Source organism: Hippocampus bargibanti, linkage group LG03, assembly GCF_051943395.1.
Source record: "Hippocampus bargibanti isolate YZ-2025 linkage group LG03, ASM5194339v1, whole genome shotgun sequence".
Lineage (NCBI taxonomy): Eukaryota > Metazoa > Chordata > Actinopteri > Syngnathiformes > Syngnathidae > Hippocampus > Hippocampus bargibanti.
This window is the reverse complement of record NC_142736.1, coordinates 11,059,492-11,080,737: the sequence shown is the minus strand read 5'-3', so window position 1 is coordinate 11,080,737 and position 21,246 is coordinate 11,059,492. Positions and strand designations below refer to the sequence as shown.

General features: G+C 39.5%; 1 protein-coding gene across 2 annotated transcripts in view; it reads right to left on the bottom strand.

Moving 5' to 3' along the window:
* The window catches only part of pacsin3 (protein kinase C and casein kinase substrate in neurons 3), a 32,909-nt gene extending 13,440 nt beyond the window's left edge, over window positions 1-19,469 (bottom strand). Inside the window, exons 1-7 of one of the 2 annotated variants that reach the window (XM_088991946.1) lie at window positions 19,088-19,469; window positions 12,267-12,349; window positions 5,875-5,975; window positions 5,221-5,377; window positions 3,139-3,374; window positions 2,880-3,035; window positions 889-1,064 (exon numbers count right to left, since the gene is read on the bottom strand). In XM_088991946.1, coding sequence (XP_088848072.1) covers window positions 889-1,064; window positions 2,880-3,035; window positions 3,139-3,374; window positions 5,221-5,377; window positions 5,875-5,928 — 779 coding nt within the window. In that variant the 5' untranslated portion in view covers window positions 5,929-5,975; window positions 12,267-12,349; window positions 19,088-19,469. The remainder of the gene's footprint in view (window positions 1-888; window positions 1,065-2,879; window positions 3,036-3,138; window positions 3,375-5,220; window positions 5,378-5,874; window positions 5,976-12,266; window positions 12,350-19,087) is intronic. The other variant, XM_088991945.1, reaches the window with a different exon arrangement.
* Between the last annotated feature and the right edge of the window lie 1,777 nt (window positions 19,470-21,246).

The following is a 21,246-nucleotide window of genomic DNA, read 5'->3' as shown; positions in this document are numbered from 1 at the left end:
TGTTGTTATATAATAACGGTGGACTGTTTAAACAGAATGTGAGACCAATAGTTAATGGACAACGGCAGGGGTTTTCCATTAACTTGAGTGTACACAAATTTAGTGCGGGCACACACATGGCATGCAAGACTCGCATTCCTTTAATTTGAGTCAGGAATCATAAATCAATATGTTTTAAATACACCAGCACAAAAATCTAAAAAAAAAAAAGTATGACAGTTGACCCACGCCTCTTATCCTGTCAGAATAATTTAAGCTTATCCTAATATTTTAACATTAATAATTTTAACACACATTTTTCTTAAAAACAATGTCAAATAATGTCCGCTATATATAAAATAGTGAGGTTTTTTAATCTCATATTTAACTGTCTAAAAAGGCCTTTGGTCCAAGATTGTTGCTGTTCACCATTCCCGCAAATTTGGAATCACCAGTGTTACTGTTTAATCAGGCTTATTATGAACTTTTTGAACTTAATTCTAAGAGTTTTTGGGTGTGGATGTGGGGGAGGTGACATAAAAACACCCCACACCTGACCACAATGCAACAAACCCAGTGAAGCCACGCGAAGGCACCAATGCTCCAGGTGTTTTATACAAAAGAGGTCATGTGAAGTTGTAATTTTTTTTTCAACATGCCAGACAAGCAGTCAGGAAAAGATGAAGATCTTGGAAATGTCCCATACAGAGCCTAGACCTAAATCCAGATGAAAAGTGGAGTACGCCAAACAAGGGTTGGAGATGTATGATCCAAAATGTTTCACAATTCAAAGTATCTTCTAGGATTTTATTAGATGAACATGGCATGATTTGTCAGAATCCCCCCCCAAAAAATCATATGCGGTACATAATCCGCATATTATTTCTACCACGTGAGTGTGTGTCCTACCCTTCTTTTCTGGACAGGTCAAGGTGTGTGTGGATATCCAGCAGGACCTCTTTAAAAAAGCACAGCCTCTTGCCCTCAGCTTCCTGGGTGAGGTCAAACACCTGCTCCATGTCTTCCATGTAGCGAGGGTTACAGCGGTTCAACTCGTCCAAGGCCTTTTCATAACGTTCTTTGGCCTGCAAAACACACAACCTTCACTCAGGAACATCGAGCTGCATTCCTGCACATTTTGACCCGTGGCATACATTCCATGGTGGTTATCAACCGGAGGGCATTTATTCAGAAGCATGAAGTTCTTTAATACAGAGTCTTTCTCCTTTCTCCAATACAGAGAATGTGGCTGAAATGACCTATTTACGTATATTCAAAGCGGTGGGCAGCCTCACTGGGTTTCTCAGTCCAAAGTTCATAACTTTCAAAAACAATATTGATTTTCTTTGGCATTGTGCGGGTTGGTTCAGATAGGCGAGTAAATACTCTGTGATTCAGTAAGAGTAAATTTACAGTAAGATATTTTTGCACTAAAAACATGCTATCTGTTATAGAGCTTACTGACGTCACAAAAAATGAACTGCCAATGAAACTGGCGATTACAAATCCTATTAATATTGAGGCATTTTAAGCAGCTGTTTCGGGAAAATGAAGTAAAACACCATCTTAACTCCCGAATTTATTCAGGAATTGAAAAGTGTGATGTGTCATTGGCACCGCCCTACCCACTCTCGAGGACTTGCACACTGCAAGAATCCAAACTAGGGTGCGGAAAATCCTACTGGACCCTCCGCACCCTGCCTACCACCTTTTCCAGCTACTCCCCTCAGGCAGGCGCTACCGATCCATGCGCACCAAATCCAGCAGACATTTAAACAGCTTCTTCCCCAAAGCCATTAACTCTTTGAACTCTTTCAACAGTAGCCAAAATGGAACTGTATAGTGCCACTTAGCAGTTTTTTTGACGACGATACTCGTGCAGCGTGTTCTACCGGAAACAAATTCCTTGTGTGTTCTCCATACTTGGCAATAAAGATGATTCTGATTCTGATGTGACGCGCCATTCCCGAATTTGTTCGGGTATCGTTTTTTCGTTGTGGGGGTACCGATAAAGCGCTGGTCAAACCTCTGGCAATGTTTTTGCCTTCCACAAGGAGGCAGCTTTTGGCTTTTGTCCACGTTAGCGTGTTGTTACAGCTTCAGCTGTTGTCAAAGCGCTATATAAATCAATATGTATGAATTCTTTTGTATTTTGTACAGGCAACCCCATTTGAAGCTCAGATAACTCCACACAACAAAATAACTTCGGAATTAACTCTTTTGTTCTGATGAAAGAAGAGAGTCTAAGGTTTCTTACACTGCATGGAATGTTTATGTAGTCCTAAAACGCAATATTCTGCGGGTCCTGGAATTTGATTGAGAATGACAAAAACCCTGGCAGTGGAGTGGACACATTTTTACAAATCGTCTGACAGTGAATGAGTTAAAGATGACCAGACACTGGCTTTTATTCTCCACTCTGATAATGAAGAGCACTAAAATATAGACTACTTTCCACCATTTTTGATGTTATCTCTCTTTTCATGGAATCATCATGCATGTTTCTTGTTAAAGACCTCTCGGCTGCCTCACACTCTGTGTACTGACTGATCTAGAATTTGTCAAAGGATTTCCTTCTGTTTGGTTGATCATTTCCCCCTCTTCATGACCTGGAGCTTTCTGCCATTGCAGAGTAGAAAACACAGGAAACAAGTCTGGTCAGGTTTCAAAGTCACAAAACACACATGTAGGCAGGCTTTTTTGGACTCCTTGGCACACCCAGGTTGAAGCCATGCCTCCGCGTGCATGTGTGTGCTCATCCACATATGTGTGTGTATCACCATGCAGTGGTTGCCCATTCGGATATCTGACAAGGCCGCTAACGACTCCGTGGAGGGTTTAGGTGGACCCTTCAGATTATACCGTAAATCTAACTTCCTGGGTGCATGCAAGCGCGATACCTTTTCAGCCTCTTGGCTGCATCGCTCGACGCGCGCTGAAAATTTGCGGACTTCCTCTTGAGACTTTGATGGGTCGGCCTTGGCATGCGTTTCCCTGTTCATGGCTGACCACTCCTCCTTCTTGGCCTGATGGTAGCTCTTTTTACTTGAATCCAACTGGATAAAAAAAAAAAAAGAATAATAATATTACCACCTTTTCAAGAACACACAAACTCATGAAGTCGTGCTTCAGGAGCGGATGAAGATGGATGCATCAAACCTCTTTCAATTTGCGGACCCAGGGTTTCTGAGCTTTGCGGAAGCCGTCGTCAGCCTCCTTTGTCTCCCGAAAACTTCCAATCATTTGCTTGTGGAAGGCTTCTTTCTGCCAATTTCGTATCTTCTCATTGTCTTCGGCTGCCAGTCGGTCACGGAGTTCCTGATGGAGCTCACTGAGCCGATCTGCCGCCTGCATGAACGCGTGCCACGCCTTCTCCAGTGTACCATACTGAGGCCCTGAGAAATAAGTACAAGCAAAGGCATTACAGTGATACCTTGGCTTACGAACTTAATTGGTTCCCAGACAGAGTGTGTAAGGTGAAAAGTGTGTACCCCCAAAATTAATTTGCCATTGGAAACCATTAAATAATCCGTTCCCAGGTCCCCATAAAACATAATTTTCTACTTTCTAATTTTCTAACACAAAATATACCTTATTTTATGTATAATAAATGTGCGATGGTATTATAATTAAAGTATAATAAAGTCATTTTATTTACCTTTATGATGGTCGTTGATGGTCACCATCTTGAGGAATGATCCCTTGAATGTGCTTTCTCTGCGATAATTTTATCTACTTCCTCATCAATTGTGTTCTGTTTAGCTGCGTTGATAGCTTTTTGCATCAAGTGTACAGATGGCTTGTGTGGGTTGTTTGTGGAACCCGATGGATGGGATATTTTAACCTTACAGTCTACACTCTGCCTTTGAACTATCAAAGTTGAAACTCTCTGTTGTCTGCGTGTCTCTTTAATGTTTAAACCCCCTGCCCTCACTGCTGCGTTCTTGACCAATCACGTGGCCATACCGAAGACTGGGGGCGGGGAATAGAGGACAAAACCCACCTATTTAAGCTCTCTCTCTTGTTTCCATTTATAATTGTATTTTATTTATTGCATTCTATTTGTGATTGTGTTTTATTTATTATAGTACATATGCTTGTCTGTGACTGTAAAGTGTCCTTGAGAGCTTTGAAAGGCGCTTAAAATGTAATGTATTATTATAAAGTCGGCTGCTATTTTGTTGTTCGTTTGTAAGGGTTCGTAAAGCGAGGTATCACTCACTGTACTACTATTGTTCAATTTGATTCGAGAGAAATTCTGACATTTTTAATATCGCAAAAAAAGGCAGAACCCTGTTGTCAAGAAAATATGGAATTACAAAGCTTATGACGTAGTTCCGTTTCAATTTCCGTTGCAAATTTCCCCATTGTGGGATGAATAAAGGTTTTCTGATTCTGATTCAATGACGTCTGGATTGTCCGCAATCAATCATTAACATACGCCACTTGGGTAGTAAAGTCTTAATAAGAGTAAATTTATATGAAAACCATTTCCTGGCCATAAATATTTAGCGGTCAGTAGAAAAACATTAAAAATGGCGACAACCAAGGATGCATTTTGCTCCTCATGACAATGCATTTTGACCGTACTGCCATCACCGCATGCCATTTTTAACCTCAAAATGTTAACTCAACGGTATCGACAGAAAACCTTTAAAAAGCCACCAATGGATACAAAGTGCAATACATGAAGAAAAACTACCTGTGAATCATACAACAAACACTGACACAACCTAAGACAAGGCTAAAAAAAATTGCTTTTGGGCTAACATAATGCATTGTGGCAGGACAGAAGGTCTCGCGAGTGAACAAAATGATGTTTCGAGTAATGTCTTATTTTGCAGATGTAATCAATGAGGTAATTGATAGTGTGCAAGTTATTTCAATAACATTCCAGTCCTTCTGCAACTTTGCATTAAATGCAAAATGTCAACCGATTTCCATCCAGTCGATCCAGTAACTGAGCATGGCGCCTCAGGCAGCAGTGCAGATGATAAAAGTTCATATCCCCATTTGTCACGCCGAAATTGACCTGTGTTTAAAAAAAAGGACCACCTGGACTAATGTACAAAATGGGAAACATTGACATGTACCATCAGAGTTTTTCAGCGACGTTGGTATTTTACAAGGTGGATTTTTTCCAGTTTTTTTAAGCTCCTACAATTTAGGTTCTTTGTTTTTTTTCCTATGGGATTGTTACTGCATGGTATATATTGATTCATCCAGTCTGATCCAACTCACCTTTCTCAACCACACTTCTCCACCTCTTGGCCCAGTCACTGAGCTGAACAGCATAGCTCTTCTCGATTTTAGCCCGCTCCTGGAAACAGCTGACCAACTCATTACACAATCTGTGGCCATCATCTACCCGCCTCACCGTCCTCTTGTAGTTTCCGGGCTTTATGGAACAAAAAGCAAATCATATTCAGAAAAAAATGACACCTCAAATGTATTTTTTTATTGGCTCAGCATTTTTGGAATATGATTATTGACTGACATATTGGTGTCATGTCCATCTCCCTTGCGATGCAGAAACGGACACTGATGAAACAGAGTTTTGGTGTTCCACAACAATGGGGTAGTATACGACGACAGACATTCTCAGGAGATTGCGTAGAAATTCAGACGTTGAAGCAATTGAGCAATGCTGTCATCTGAAGGCATAGTAAGCCTTTCAAAACTGCTCCAAATGAAAACTTCTACAAAGCAAGATCTAAAAAGGCACTGTGCATTTTGGAATTTTCTCTCACCACCACATCTATTTAAACATTCACAGCGGCGAACGATGCAGTGACCAGAATGAGCTGAGGCCTACACAATGATGGAAATGGAACTTGGGCTTTGTTGGAAAAACAACTCTTTTTTTGAACACTGAGTGTCGTGTCGTTATCGTACCTCCCAGAAGCTATCGCAGCTCCTAAAGTCACTCAGGTCTCCATTGGAAGACATGTTGCAGTCAGCCTTACAGCACAGAATGATTGCAGCTGGAGACCAAACTGAAAAATTGATCAAGATGTCATTTTGATGAATACCTAATACACAAGTATGTACTAATAAATGACAGACATTAGAGAGAGAGAGCAATATATATATATATACAGTAAAGTCTCGTTATATCGATATCGGATATATCGATAGTCCCGGTTATATCGATACTATTTCTATGCACGCACTGAGAAAATTACATGCAAACAGGGTCGGATATATCGATAGTCCCGGTTATATCGATATTTTTTCGGACTCCCTTGAATATCGATATAACGAGACTTTACTGTATATATATACATATATATATACACACACACATGCACAAACACAAACACACGCACATATACATACAAATAAGCATTTTTTTAAATCAACATCAAAAATATATTTCGGAACATAAAAAGATGTCTGAGATTAAATGTTTTTGTTGGCCACTGTAATGGGGGGGATTGGATGTATGTTTATTTGTCTCGCAGTGGAGGAATTTACATTTCACAGCAGCCAAGTTATGAAAGGAAGAGGAAATGAAAGAAAGAAGTAGAAAAACAAAATGCAGGAGCTGCTGGAAAGGCAGCCAATCACGCGCAGATGAGTGAATTTTTACTGGTAGCAACTAAAGTAATTTCCCTCATTGAAACCTAAACCCGAACTAAGCATTGAAACCACTATGTGAAATCGGGGTTCAAAAATAAACAATTATATTTTTTCAAACAGAGTTGTACATTTACTCTTCTGAATTATTTTTCAGATTTGAAGCACTGGTGGAAATCTGATGATGAACTCTGCCCAGACTTCCCCGTGAGCCGACTTCTCTGTATATGCACTTCCTGCTATTTGGTTATTGAAAAGAAGAATATTTCAAGGCCGGACAACTTCCTGCCGCAGACACAACAACCTGAGATGAAAACAACCATTGGTCAAGGCCCCACCATTCTTGACTCTAGTATCTATCTTGGGCTTCAGATACATTATAAAAATACCTTAATCAACTTTTAGATGTACAACACCTGCCATTTTTTTCCGTTGGTTCTTTGATTTTTTTAGCCCAACTGATTCTAAAATAGTACACAAAAGACCAGAAAATTACAAAATGCATTCCAGGAAGACTGGTTGGGTTTTTTTACGAAGCGCAAAGTGCTGGAGCAGATATTCAGCATTTTGACATGTCATCGGCCTTTTTGAAATATCTGAGAGCCAATGAAAGATCAATTTGAAACTGCGCAAACTTAAAGGACAACCGACACCATTTTTTTGTTTCCTAACTGACATCAGAAAAACGTTTTATAGCATCTAAAATACCCAAAACACGCAGGCTAATATTTTTAGTCAAATGAAAAATACCAATAAAAATGACTTAAAGTGTTTCAAAATGACCTCACAAAGTTTCAGTTTCAGAAGGTCCCGCCCCCTTATTCGTGACATCACGCCAAGACGTCTTGCCTTGCTCGAGAATCAAAACAATGGCTTCAGATTCGGAGAAGATGCTTTCTTGTTACTCATCCAGTTATGAATATGATTCAAATAGTTCTGAAGAGGAAAGCATTTAACTTTTGAAGAGATTATAATGACCCTCAGAGATTTCGTTTTGTTGTCATTTTAAAGCAAAGATGTCTATTGCCTAGGATGTATTAGAAAAGAAATGTATATAATGCAATTTTGAAAAAGTATTAGACAAATGATGATAATCAATATTTTCGTTTCCATTATAAGTGAAACTCTTGGGGTGAGATTTTTCAAAAATACAAATTTCAATTGTTAACTGTTGGAACCAAATAAACATATGCTATATCTGCCTCCTTGGCTACTAATAATCAGTATTGGTATCTACCCTAAGGAAAAAACACACGAACGTCTCTCGAGGTTTTTTTTACCAAATTCTAAGAAGAAATTTCCAAAGGATACTGTAAATTCATTTTACCCATCCAAATTGACATGAAAATGCTGCTTGTTGTCTTCATTCGATATTACAAGAGTATTATAATAGAGTGCACATTTAAAGAACACACACATATAATACAGTAAAGTCTCGTTATATCGATATTCTCGGGAGTCGGAAAAAAATATCGATATAACCGGACTATCGATATAACCGATCCTGCAGCATGTAAATTTTCTCCTTGCGTTCATAGAAATAGTATCGTAATAAGCAGTACTATCGATATAACCAATATCGATATAACGAGACTTTACTGTATATGAAATTTACATTGCCAAGTATATTTACAACTGGAATTAGAATAAAAGGAATATTTTACAGGTCTTCTGTGATCCAAATATTTCAGGTGGCTTACAAAAACCTAATGTCAAAAAAAGCCAATCAAGCTTGCCTTGCAACATAAAAGATACATTTTTATGTACACTATAGTGAAAATGTAAACCTCCCTGTATGCTTGTGTGCTCTACAAGTTTAGAGGAGTGACGTTCCAAAGATGAGAAGAGACACGTTGAACATCTCAAGACACAAGCTAATCCTGTTTGGACAGCTAATTTACACAGGAACTGAAAGATGATGAGAGGAATGTGCGCGTCTCTGTCTCACAGGAGAATGGAAGGCATGCGAACAGCAGCGGAATTTGCCAGTAGCATGCTCGAACATGTGGGTTCAGGAGAAACCTGACTTTATTTAGGGTTGCTGATTGCTGCTCGTGCATCCGACAGGACAAAACAAAATGTGTGTCCGAACAACGTTGAGAATATTTGGTTGCCGTGGGTGCGGAAGGTTGGAAAAGCAGTGATAGAGCAGCAAAGCAGTAATATTGCAACATATCTGAATGCCATGGTATGGTTTTGTGAAAATAATAGGTTCAAGAACTCCAGGTGAAGGGATGCTAATACACAAGTTACCCAACAATGTCCAAAACCGAACAGGTAGCTTTTATATATGCTCTAATGTCCACAACAAATGTCAAATGTTTGGCTGAAACCAGCCGATTGATATGTAGAAATATGAGGTTCAGTCCTTTCATACTTTTATCCTCTTAAAGCCATTTTTATGTTTCAGGATTCACCCTGAACCACAGATGAGTTTAATGCATGCTCCACAGCAGATGTGCATGTGCACGAGTCGAACATGACCACACCAGAGGACGACGCCCACTTGTCTCTGGCAGTTAAGCTGCCTGTGCCTCTGTACTTTCCTGCTTGTCTCTAATTGGAGACGGGAGACCTATGAAAATACGTTCCAGCTCCTGCCCCACCCATGAATGTGCATCTACACAGTTAACTTGACCCTGGTAAAAGATCAGGCTTTCCTGACGTAAAAAAGTACAACTTATTTAAAAAAGAACTTCATTTGTAAAGATCCCATCTTCTGGTGATGACCAGAATTAGTTTATGCCAATGTACCTCTTATAATTGTCAAAAAAAAAAAAAAAAAAAAAAAAAAACTTTGATTTCACTTTTTTTTCCTGAGTGTATTAAGCCACGATAAAACTAAAGAGACACCATGCCCTAGCATGTAGTAGAGTGCACCTAAATAAACTAAAAACAACCTCCATCATAGGAAAATGTACGTTTTGGATCGGTCTAATTATAAACTAGATTGAAATATTTTTCATCGCATGGTGCACAAACAATAGCCTAAATAATGACCAAGGAGTGAACTTATCAAATAAAAAAAACATCTGCACTGTAATGTGTGCCAGCTTTTGTGTATTTCTATTCCTCAAGTTTGTACAACTATTCATAGGATTTATAATATCAACACTGTTGCTCAGAATTTACAGCAATATATCAAGGAGGCAATTGAAAACACAATACAGATTTCCTGCTGAAAAAAAGGGCTAGAATCTAACTGTTGGTTTATGCTAAAGTGGGTCAGGAGAAGGGAGGGAGTGAGGGACGGGCGAATAGAGGCCAGCACAGGCCTCATAAGCCCCCACTAGTAACCTTTCTGCCATTAATCTGATTATGGTAGTCTTTTACGAAATACTTGAGCACGTAACACAAGCAACGCTCAACCAGCATACTGCTTTCTACATTCCAGCAGCATGGAGGATGGTTTCTAAGGTGCCCATTAAGGACTAGAGACTTCCAAAATTCTACAAACGGAAGCAATTGGAATTTATTTCTTTTGCTTGCTCTGCTTCAATTCTGCCCACATGTCGCCATGTATCATAGCCTATGAACAAGTTTTCATCAGAGGGGCCGATGTTATCTTTCCCAAATGACATTTTCGAAGACCTAAAAGTGTTGAAAAATGTCTAAAGGAAATCTGAGAGAACATCTCATTCAAGATGGGTTTAGAAAAATATACATTTCAGTTTTATCTTGTTTAAATCCCTTATTTTACGATTATTCAATATGTATTTTAAACTTCAACCATTTTATGGGGACACAAGTGGATTCTAAAAATATGTGATACGACACTACATTTGACATATTTTTAAACTGTTTTATGAAAAATTAGAGGTTTTCTGGGTAAACATTTAAAGGACAACAGACACCTTTTTTTGTTTCCGAACTGACATTAGAAAAACATTTTATAGAATATAAAATACCTAAAATACACAGGCTGACATTTTTTGTCAAATGCAAAACAGTAATAAAAATGACTTGCAACACAACAACGATTCACCATCGCGGCATTTAAGTGTTTTCCTTCTAATTTCGCCATCAACACGGATCAACACGAAGTTTTCAGACCAAACAAAGTACCGCAAAATGCATTGTGTCTTTCTCGGTCAGGGGCGTTCCTTCCGTGACGTGACGTCAGGACTTGTCACCAACTCAAAAACAAGACTTCCTGAATATTCAGCGCCAGTCTTAAAACATAAAATATAGCTATATGCGGTGGAATCTTTGTAAAATATGCTCAGTATAGGTCATTTGAAGTGATTTTACAAATTATGGATGCAACTTGTCCAAAGGCGTCGGTTGTCCTCTATGTGATTTTACTGACTGCAAGCCAAGTATATTTGCACAGCAAGTGCATTCAAAATTATAGTCTGGCTCCAAAACTTGACAGTAACTACAAACAATCAGTTTTCATTCAACAAAAATACATTTTAAAAAAAGGTGTTACAAGGAGATTAATATCTTGAGAAACGTCAACCAGTTGCGCTGTTAAATGAAATGCTAGGAGTCGAGTGCTAAACTAACCAGCTACAAACAATGAGGCTAGCTGCAATCTAGTTTAGTTTAAAGGACAACCGACATCTCCGGACAAGTTGTGTCCATAATTTGTAAAATGGCTTCAAATGACTTCTACTGAGTGTATTTTAATAAGATTCCACCACATATAGCTATATATACCGTTTTAAGACTCGCTCTGAAAGGACCGCCCCCTGACCGTAAAAAAGACGCATTGTAGCGTCCTTCCATCACGTCAATGTATTTTGCTGTACATGTTTGGTCTGAGAACCGTGTTGCACAGAAGAGGGCATCCAAGCTCCATATAAGGAATTTATCTGCCTGTGGAAGCGGATATGGCCACTGGATGTCGCCATTTTGTGCCTCTTTTCTGGTGATCCATTGTTGCCCCAATGTTGCCTCAAAATGGCATGGAATAAATTAATCGATTGCAAACATGTATGCTTTCCTCTTCAGAACTATTTGAATCATATTCCTAACTAGATGTGTAACAAGAAAGCATATTCTCCGAATCTGAAGCCATTTTTTGGATTCTTCAGCGATGCAAGACGTCTTGGCGTGACGTCACGAACTGGGTGCGGGACTTTCTGAAAATGCCCAATTTGCAGCTCAATTTTTTGCAGATTTTGGACACTAAGTCATTTTCATTGGTGTTTTGCATTTGACAAAAAATACCATACTGCGTGTTTTGGGTATTTTAGATGTTATCAGACGTTTTTCTGATGTCAATTAAAAAACAAAAAAGTGACGTCGGTTGTCCTTTAAAGGAGGCGGCTTCTTGGACAAAGATCAACTGAGTGAAGAGAGGCAGTACAGAAAGTTTGTCAACACACGCGCGCGCACACACACACACACACACACACACACACACACACACACACACACACACACACACGTATAGACACGCGCGCGCGCACGCACATACACACACACACACACACACACACACACACACGCAAACAAACACACACACATTAATGTGGTATCAACAGCTGCTCTTAGTTTAATCTGACGAGACGTGTCAACATTTGAAAAACAGGTTTATGATGCCACAGTTCATCATGTTTGCCATTCAAAATATTTTTCATCTCCAAAATGAAAAGATGCTCATAGCAAAGCAGGTAACAAAGGGTGACTAATTTTAAAGGACAGAAAGGGAAGAAAAAAGAACTAGAGTGCTATGAGGTCAGTGCACCAGCAGATCTTACCTGACCAGAGATGAAAAACAGAGACGGAGAGATGTCCCAAAGGATGTCTCCTCAGGCCTGGGAGACAGAGGAGAAAGGAAAGCCTGCACAAGCAAAAGATGAGACAGCAGAAAGAAAGGTTATTTAAAAGCAGAGTGGCAGCGTGTAGTTAATGACGTTCCAGCAAAACCCAAACAAATTCGGGAGTGGCGCTCAACGTCACACTTGTTTGTTGTTTGTTTCAAGTAAATGGCAGCGAATGAGCTAAAATCATTCGTCGTAACTGGTCATGTATGTCGTGGTAGACTCGTCAGCATTAGGTGCAGGCAGCCTGGGATCAAACCCCCCACTCAGTGAAATGTGAAAATACAACTTCAAACACTAAGTTACAGTGGCCCAGTCGACTTCACAGTGCAGAGGTCGAGGGTTACATCCCAGCTCGAGCCTCCCTGTGTGGAGATTCCATGTTCTCCCTGGGCCTTTGTGGGTTTTCTCCGGGTCTTCCGGTGCCCTCCCACATTCCAAAAACATGCATAGTAGGCTTATTGAACACTTTAAACTGTCCCTTGGTGTAAGTGTGAGTACGGATGGTTGTTTGTCTGCGTGCCTCGCGATTGGCTGGCAACAGGTTCAGGGTGTCCCCCACCTACTCCCGAAGACGGCAGGAATAGACTTCAGCCCCCACCATGATTCTAGTGAGGATAAAAGCGGTCCAAAGAATGAATGAATGAATGAAATCACTAGAGATGGACGAGTAGCAATGCCGGCTAAGGTATCAAGCATTTATTACAGATGCCTTTACCACACACCGGTATTTAAGGCAACAAACAATCTGAAATCATAAGTATTCCTTGCTAGTAGTTGGGGTAAACACTGCACCTGTTTGACACATCCGTGGATCATCATGAGCGCTAGAAAGACAGAAAATGTTTTGTTATCAATTACAGCAGGGGTGTCAAAGTCATTTTTTGCCGCGGGCCACATTGTAATTATGGTTTCCTCTCGAGGGCCGTTATGAATTTGGGGAACCCATTAGAATGTTTAAATCCCTTCAAATATTACATATATAGCACACAGCAAATTAATGAATAACTCGTTTTCAAATCTGAAGTCAAGAATAATTACTTTTATTGTGGTTGACATCCAAAAATATGAAATTTTGGCTCAGATTTTAGCAATCATCATGGAATTTAACAAGTTTGATTTGCTTTCGCGGGCCGAAAAAAATGACGTGGCGGGCCGGATTTGGCCCGCGGGCCTTGACTTTGACACCTGTGAATTACAGTATCATATATATACTAGTGGTCTCGGTATAGTACAGTAATCAAGAATCAACATTCGTATTGGTATCATATCGGTTTGAAAATAGTTAATATTTTTGAGGAATCACCCCAAAATTATCAACTAACTGCTTTCAGTGAACTTGAGGCACTTTTCTCATTACTCCCTTTTTTTAGGATCCCTAGGAATGTTTGACGTTGAAAGATTAATGTTCTTTCCACACGAAAAATAATCACTAGGTGCGGATTGTAGGAATCATGGTTGTGAAGGCAATGAGAGCAGAGAAGATCTGTTTGAGCAAAACAAAATTTGTGCCTTACAAACAAAAGGAATGTGCAGCATGAATATTATATAAGCAGTGACGCACACTGGCTCAAGTTTCTATAAATGTCAATTACCGTATCTTACACCATTACAAGGCCCACCTTAAAGCCTTCAATTTTTTTCAAAAGCTGACCATGTGCCTCATGATCAAGTGCACCTTAAATGAGGAAAAGATTGAAAATAAGTGTATCATTCATAGATGTATAGTGTGCATTATAATCCGGCGCGCTTTATAGTCAGGAAAATAGGGTACAGACGCTCCACAACTTGAGAACATTGGAGTTACAAATACCGGTACATACGAATATCAATATGCTGAAGTGTTGCCAACGAGTTGAGGCCCCGATCCGCCGAGCTCGCTTACGATTGGCTGCGTAGTGTATGTGGGTGGAGAGGATATCCCTCTTCCCAGTTGACGCTCCAGGAGGACGCGATGCACAACAAAAAGTAAGGGCTGCTGGTACGTAATTCAGTAATTACGCGTCAGCAGCTTCAGTAATGGCTTACTGAATACCCAAGGATATACTCTGTTGCGTACTACAGTAGGTTTGAATTTATTTTACGACTATTAGAGAATCTGCGTTTTATACTTCCCCATTCAGTGTTTGACTGAAACATACATTCCATATAAAATATAGCACTGAAGCAACTTACAAACAAATTCACCTTACGAACGACCGCATCTCTGTTTGTAAGGCGGGGAGCATCTGCACTTACAAGTCGCTGTGACTTTGGTCAAGAGTAAAACTTTGACCAATTCCAAACATGTACACACATAGAAGCATAAAGTTATTGGCTGCTATTCTAAAAGAGTATCCAAGGAATGCACCGCAGCCCACAGTCAAGTCGGTCAGACATGGGGAGGGAGTTAAATTTGGTCACACGTAGGATGTGTCTTGAAATGCTAGTATTTTTAATACTTTTGATTTCAATCAGGTAGTCTCACAAGGACCTGACGGATTAATTGCCCGATTATGCCTCTTCAAACATTGTCCAAAATAACAGGCCAAGTGCTTAATGTTTGACAACTGTTTTTACTTGTTTGTACAGCAGTTTAACAATATGATATATTTTACGTTTTAAGACTCGCGCTGAATTTTCAGGAAGTCTTGTTTTCGAGTTGATGACGATGCCTGGCGTGACGTCACGTCTGGAACGCCCCTGACCGAGAAAGCGACACACAATGCATTTTGGGTACTTTGTTTGGTCTGAAAACATCGTGATGATCCGTGTTGATGGCGAAATTAGAACGAAAACACATAAATAACGCGATAGTGAATCGTTGTGTGTTGCACCAAGACTACTATTTGATACTAGTTGACACAAATTCCCAGCAGACAAATCAGCCCATTTCCAACGGAGCTTGGGCGCCATCTTGTGCATTTTCTGGGACACTACATTGGAGTCCTGACGGCTCGAATTGATCCGGAAGGACTTCTTCAATGGATTGCAAACATGTATGCTTTCCTCTTCATAACTATTTGAATCATATTCATAACTGGATGAGTAACAAGAAAGCATCTCCAAATCTGAAGCCATTGTTTCAATTCTAGAGCAAGCAAGACGTCCTGGTGTGACGTCACAAACAAGGGGGCGGGACCTTCTGAAATTCGGCATCTCTGAGCTCATTTTGAAGTTGTTTTGGAACAATAACTCATTTTTATTGGTTTTGCATTTGACTAAAAATATCAGCCCGCGTGTTTTGGGTATTTTAGATGCTATAGAACGTTTTTCTGATGTCAGTTAGGAATAAAAAAAATGGTGTCAGTTGTCCTTTAAGTCTATATCGTAATGCTGTGTTAGTGATGTGGAGATGAAGCCGCATGAAGCAGTTTACCACTTCAGCTGATAGTTCAAGAACATTTTTCATATATCGAACCATCGCGTGCATGCAAAACCATCCGCTGATGCTTTGACTGTTGGGAATGATTAGAAATATTCATCAGCATGCAATATTACAGTACTCATTCCACATTTTTCTTTGTGGCTTGTCTTCAGTCTCATCATCCACATAATGAGGAAGACCGAGATACCACAATTGAATTAAACCGTGACAAACTTGGCAACTTGGATTATATTTACCGATTCCAAATCAAAAATGCTACTTGAATCACCCAAGTATTCAAACTTAATTCTTTGCACTTGCTTTGAAACCATGGCATAGTTTGATTTGAACATTTTTTTGATGATTGCTGAGATCCATCCATCTATTTTCTAACCCGTGCTATGAGCAGGAATTTGGAACATGCTAGAACACGTAGAGTGAAAATCCACATCATTGATGAAAATTGAGTGACATTTTTATTTTACTTGATGCAATTTATATCATTTAAAATAATTAGCCTGTTTTTCTGGCAAAAATTGGCATCAACCTAAAAAAAATTCTTAATCGGTCATAGCCTCTTGGTATTTTATTGAACGTCAAACTCCACATCAGACTTGTCTCATAAGATAAACGTTTTCAAATTATTGCCCCACTCAGCCTTGACCAAAGATTGTGTGAAGGCTTTTAAGAAGGAGAGACCCTCATAATACAAAATATTGTGGTAGTCGTAGAATACAAACAAGGAGAATGAGGGAGCAATCACTTATGGCCAAGTCAAAGCCAAAAAGGCCCACAATAAAAGACAGGACACCATTATTTGAGGGTTTTGTGCCAAATTGTGTTTGATGGACTGGAAGTTTGAATTAATTTTAACCGAGAACATGTCAATATTACAGTACTGAATAATGTAGCTGTTTGCTCCGACATCAGCCAGAGGCTCAGTGCCTGTCTGGGGTAGAAAAAAAATGTGACAGTTCAGTGTCAAGAGTTGAGGATAGAAAATAAACTAGGGCCAGCAGAGAGTGGCAAATGCAGCAGAGTCTGAGAATAGGATAGCTCAACCCTGTTCCCACACATCCAGCTGCACATTTCATTTCATCACCACAACGGTGGTTTAGCCAGGACCGCCTCTGTGCCACCTACATTTGGAGAGACGCTGGCTGAGGGTGGTTTGGCATAATCCACTCCATGTCGCATGCAATGCTGCCAAAGATTAACCCAGAATCTGACTGTGCTGCTGTTCACCAAAGAAAACACGTTTATTTCATTTTCATGTGCTGTCAAATTGTGACTTCTTTGGGCATACATTCAAAGAAAAGGCATGCTTGACATGAGGGAATTAATATCAAGCATTGACATGTTTTCGTATTCTACAAAATTCCACTGGCTTTGAATCTGCGGGAGGACCACCCCCAACAGCTTTTATACCAGAGCTTGTCAAAGCTTCCCAATGATGAAATTTGTTGGGAGCAGCTATTTTAACAACAGCTGGTGTTCTTGCTTTTGGTCACTTGTCTGACATGTTTGGCAATCATTGTGATATCTCTTCCTGATAGTAGTCTATCGAGTTTATGTTTTGGGGACTCCAAATTTTTGACATTGACATTGACATTTACTGAATGAAACAAATTCCTTGTGTCTTCTACATACTTGGCAATAAAGATGATTCTGATGTTTTCCTGACCTGTTTTAGAGGACATGTACAGTAATTAATAAACACTATTATACACACGTACAAACGCGCACACACACACACGCACGCACGCACACACACACACACACACACACACACACACACACACACACACACACACACACACACACACACACACACACACACACACTTTTTTGTTTTTTAACTGACACCAGAAAAACGTTTCATATCATCTAAAATACCCAAAACATGCAGTATGATATTTTAGTCAAATGCAAAACGCCACTAAAAATGACTTAACGTGTCCAAAATCTGCAAAAAATTGAGCTGCGAATTGGGCATTTTCAGAAAGTCCCGCCCCCCTTTCGTGACGTCACGCCAAGACGTCTTGCATTGCTTGTGAATCAAAACAATGGTTTCAGATTCGGAGAATATGCTTTCTTGTTACACATCCAGTTATGAATATGATTCAAATAGTCCTGATGAGCAAAGCATACATGTTTACAATCGATTAAATGTATTTGGGCCATTTTGAGGCAAACGGGCTGGGGCAATGTCTCGCCCAAGAAGAGGCAGAAAAATGGCGACCAGCTCCGGTGAGGAAATGAATCAGCTCGTCATCTCCACAGGCTGATACTTTCCATGTAGTTTGCCTCCCTCGGCTGGCGGCTTTTGGGTGTAAGACATGGTTTAAAAAAACAGTACAGCAAAATACATTGACGTGATGGAAAGACGCTACAATGAGTCTTTTTTACTGTGAGGACGCGGTCCTTTTCTGACGTCACGTACGGACTCGTCACCAACTAAAAACAAGACTTCCTGAATGTTCAGCGCGAATCTTAAAACTTAAAATATAGCTATATGCGGTGGAATCTTATTAAAATACGCCCAGTAGAAGTCATTTCAAGCCATTTTACAAATTATGGACATAACTTGTCTGGAGACGTCGGTTGTCCTTTAATGTTTTCTTTACGCCTCACCCACTTCACCAGCTGTTACTGTGACTACCAATGCATGGCATCGGACATCCCATAGCCACGTCCTTTGTAGTCTCTTCTGGTAAGCGTATTTATAAACGTCTCCAATATGTTTTAAAATAAAGCAAGTAATATACAGCCCTGAATCAGAAAACGTTGCTTACCTAAAACGACAAAAAATTGTTGATGGCCATCGTGCTTGTGACCCAACGTTCTTACAATCAGTTGATGTGATCTAAGGCTTAACTCGACAGAAGTAGCAACAAACGAACAAAGAACCGTTCAGTGATACCTAGAGTGAAGTTCCACTTGTAGTTTTCCGATTGGTTGTTTGAGGGGGATAAAAAAAATATATGAAAATTATTTGAAAATGTCACACTGACTGCGGCAAATTTTATGTTGAAATAGCATGCTCAAAATAAATATACTATCTGTGTGGTTATTATGCATTTTGTCTTACATAATGCTCAATTAGTTTTAAGTATTTATATTGATATAATAAATAAACGAATAACACCGCATAACAAATTATATGCATCGTATGCCGTCTTAATGTGTTACAATGGTGCTTACAAAGACAAAAAAGACCAGTGACTAAATGACATGATCGCAGGAGTCTTCGTGGAAAACGCGTCACCGTGCACCATATGTCATCGTTTGATTCAGAGGGACTGATTCCGTCACCTCGGAAAACACGTTTTGTATATTGTTGCGTTCCAAGAAGGCAGGACAAGTGTTGCGTTGTCCCCTTAGCGCACAGTGAACAGGTGAAGTTGCTTACCCGTTTCTCTCCGAGCTGGAGGAACAAACCAAGAGGAAAATCCACCTGGGCCGATCTGTTGCTTCCCTACCAAGGCGACGATTCAGCACTCAAATGTTTGGTTATTGCGTTGTCTTCACTTCTCAACCTTCATGAAGTGCGACATGAAATGATCTGAATGAAGTTTTACTCCACGATGACAGGACGTCGTCCACCTTCGGCCATGTTTACCACTGCACGACTCCAATATACGCGCGAACTCGGTGGATTTTCTTCGGTAGAAAAACGTTGTTTCAGCAAAACATGTGCGCCGACCTCTAAAAGTTCGCGGAATGGGTTTTACTAGATAGTGACGCGTGCCTCTTCCACGATCCTGACTGGCGTCTGTAATTAGATGTTGCACCGCACAATAGCCATTCATCCTATTACACTTTAACCCTTCACTGTCTCTGCAGCGCCGTGAAGTTGCCTTCGTAGGCCGTTGGGAAAAAAATAACTTTTCTCGGAATGTCCACCTATCACTGGAATTATTTTATTCACTCCACAAGGCATTTATGTCTCAGATTGCATGCATTCAATGTCTGGTTTTTATGAATTGAGATGAAAAATGGACTAGGTTATCCTGATTGTTATTGTATCCTGGTTATCCTGATTGTTGCTGAATGAGTTAATGTTTATTTTGCATTCATAGGGATGATAGATGGATTGATGGACAGACAGACAGACAGACAGACAGACAGACAGACAGACAGACAGACAGATAGATAGATAGATAGATAGATAGATAGATAGATAGATAGATAGATAGATAGATAGATAGATAGATAGATAGATAGATAGATAGATAGATAGATAGATAGATAGATAGATAGATAGATAGATAGATAGATAGATATCAGACCGTAAGAGTTGTACTGTCCTGTATTCATCCACAAGAGCACTGCTGTATAGTATATGTCATACTGTATTTCCAAATTTTATCTGTCTATGCATTTTATGTAACTTCACACCCACCTATAGGTTTCACGATGCAACTACAGAAAGTTGTTCCAGCCTGGCACACGCGGTTTCATTGGCATTGAAACTGACGGTTTCAAATACATTACGTCTTATGTAGGTTACTATTGAGGCATACACAATGCTGACAGGCTTTTTGCTTGAGTACAAAAAATAGACAGTTGTAAGAAAAAGTTTAAAAAACCCGAGTCCACTTTGCTGCTTCTGGCTCACCTCAGCAGTCACACAGTTACTTTTTTTGTTACACTACAACAGAAAAAACTAAAGACCCAAAAAATATTATGCAAATCTGGCCCAGGTTTGAATGATGTGTAATGCTATTCAAATAAATATAAAAAAAAACTCATTCAATACAAATGTCGCTAATATAATTCACACATATTTTCAATTTATACTTGTACATGACAGTTACAAGAATGTCGTTTGAAGACAAGACAGGGACTTATTCTGAATAGTCAAATTCAGAATAGTTTTGTACAGAACAGTCATCAACCTTTGAATTCACAAACAGCATTTTCCAGCATTTTTTTTTTTTTTTTTGCTTTGTGAATAGTTTACATGTACCCATAAAAAAACATAATTGTATGGTATTTTTGAGCATACTGTTTTTAGCTATGATTGCGACTTTGGACTGTGAACTTTCTGTGGATGAAAATAACATAATGGTAAACGGTCTGACCAGTTCATACAGAGATCCATGATATTCTAAAGGGTTCAAATACTTTTTTTGCAACCACCATTTTGGAGGTGATTATGGTAAATGATCAAATGCATCTTGACTTTGATTTTTTTTTCTAGTTTGCGAGTCAATGTGCAAAATCTTTTCATAAACTTGTATTTGTGTGAATAGTAAATTTTCTTAATAACTGAATAAAATGTTGACTTTAATGGAAACAAGCTTCTGGCCAAATTTGCTTTCGATTAACCTAATGGGCATTTCTTTCTTGTCAATATTGGAATCAATGATAGTATCTGGGGAAAAACCCCAAAAGCACGGGGAGAAAATCAAAATTCCGCACAGGAATGCCGAAATTATGTAAGAGATCTGTGAGCCACATTCTTGGCAATTAATGTTGATTTTCTCATATTTGTAATATACAATATAATCCATCAATTTTCCAGGCCACTTAAAGGACAACCGACATCCATTTTTTGTTACCTAA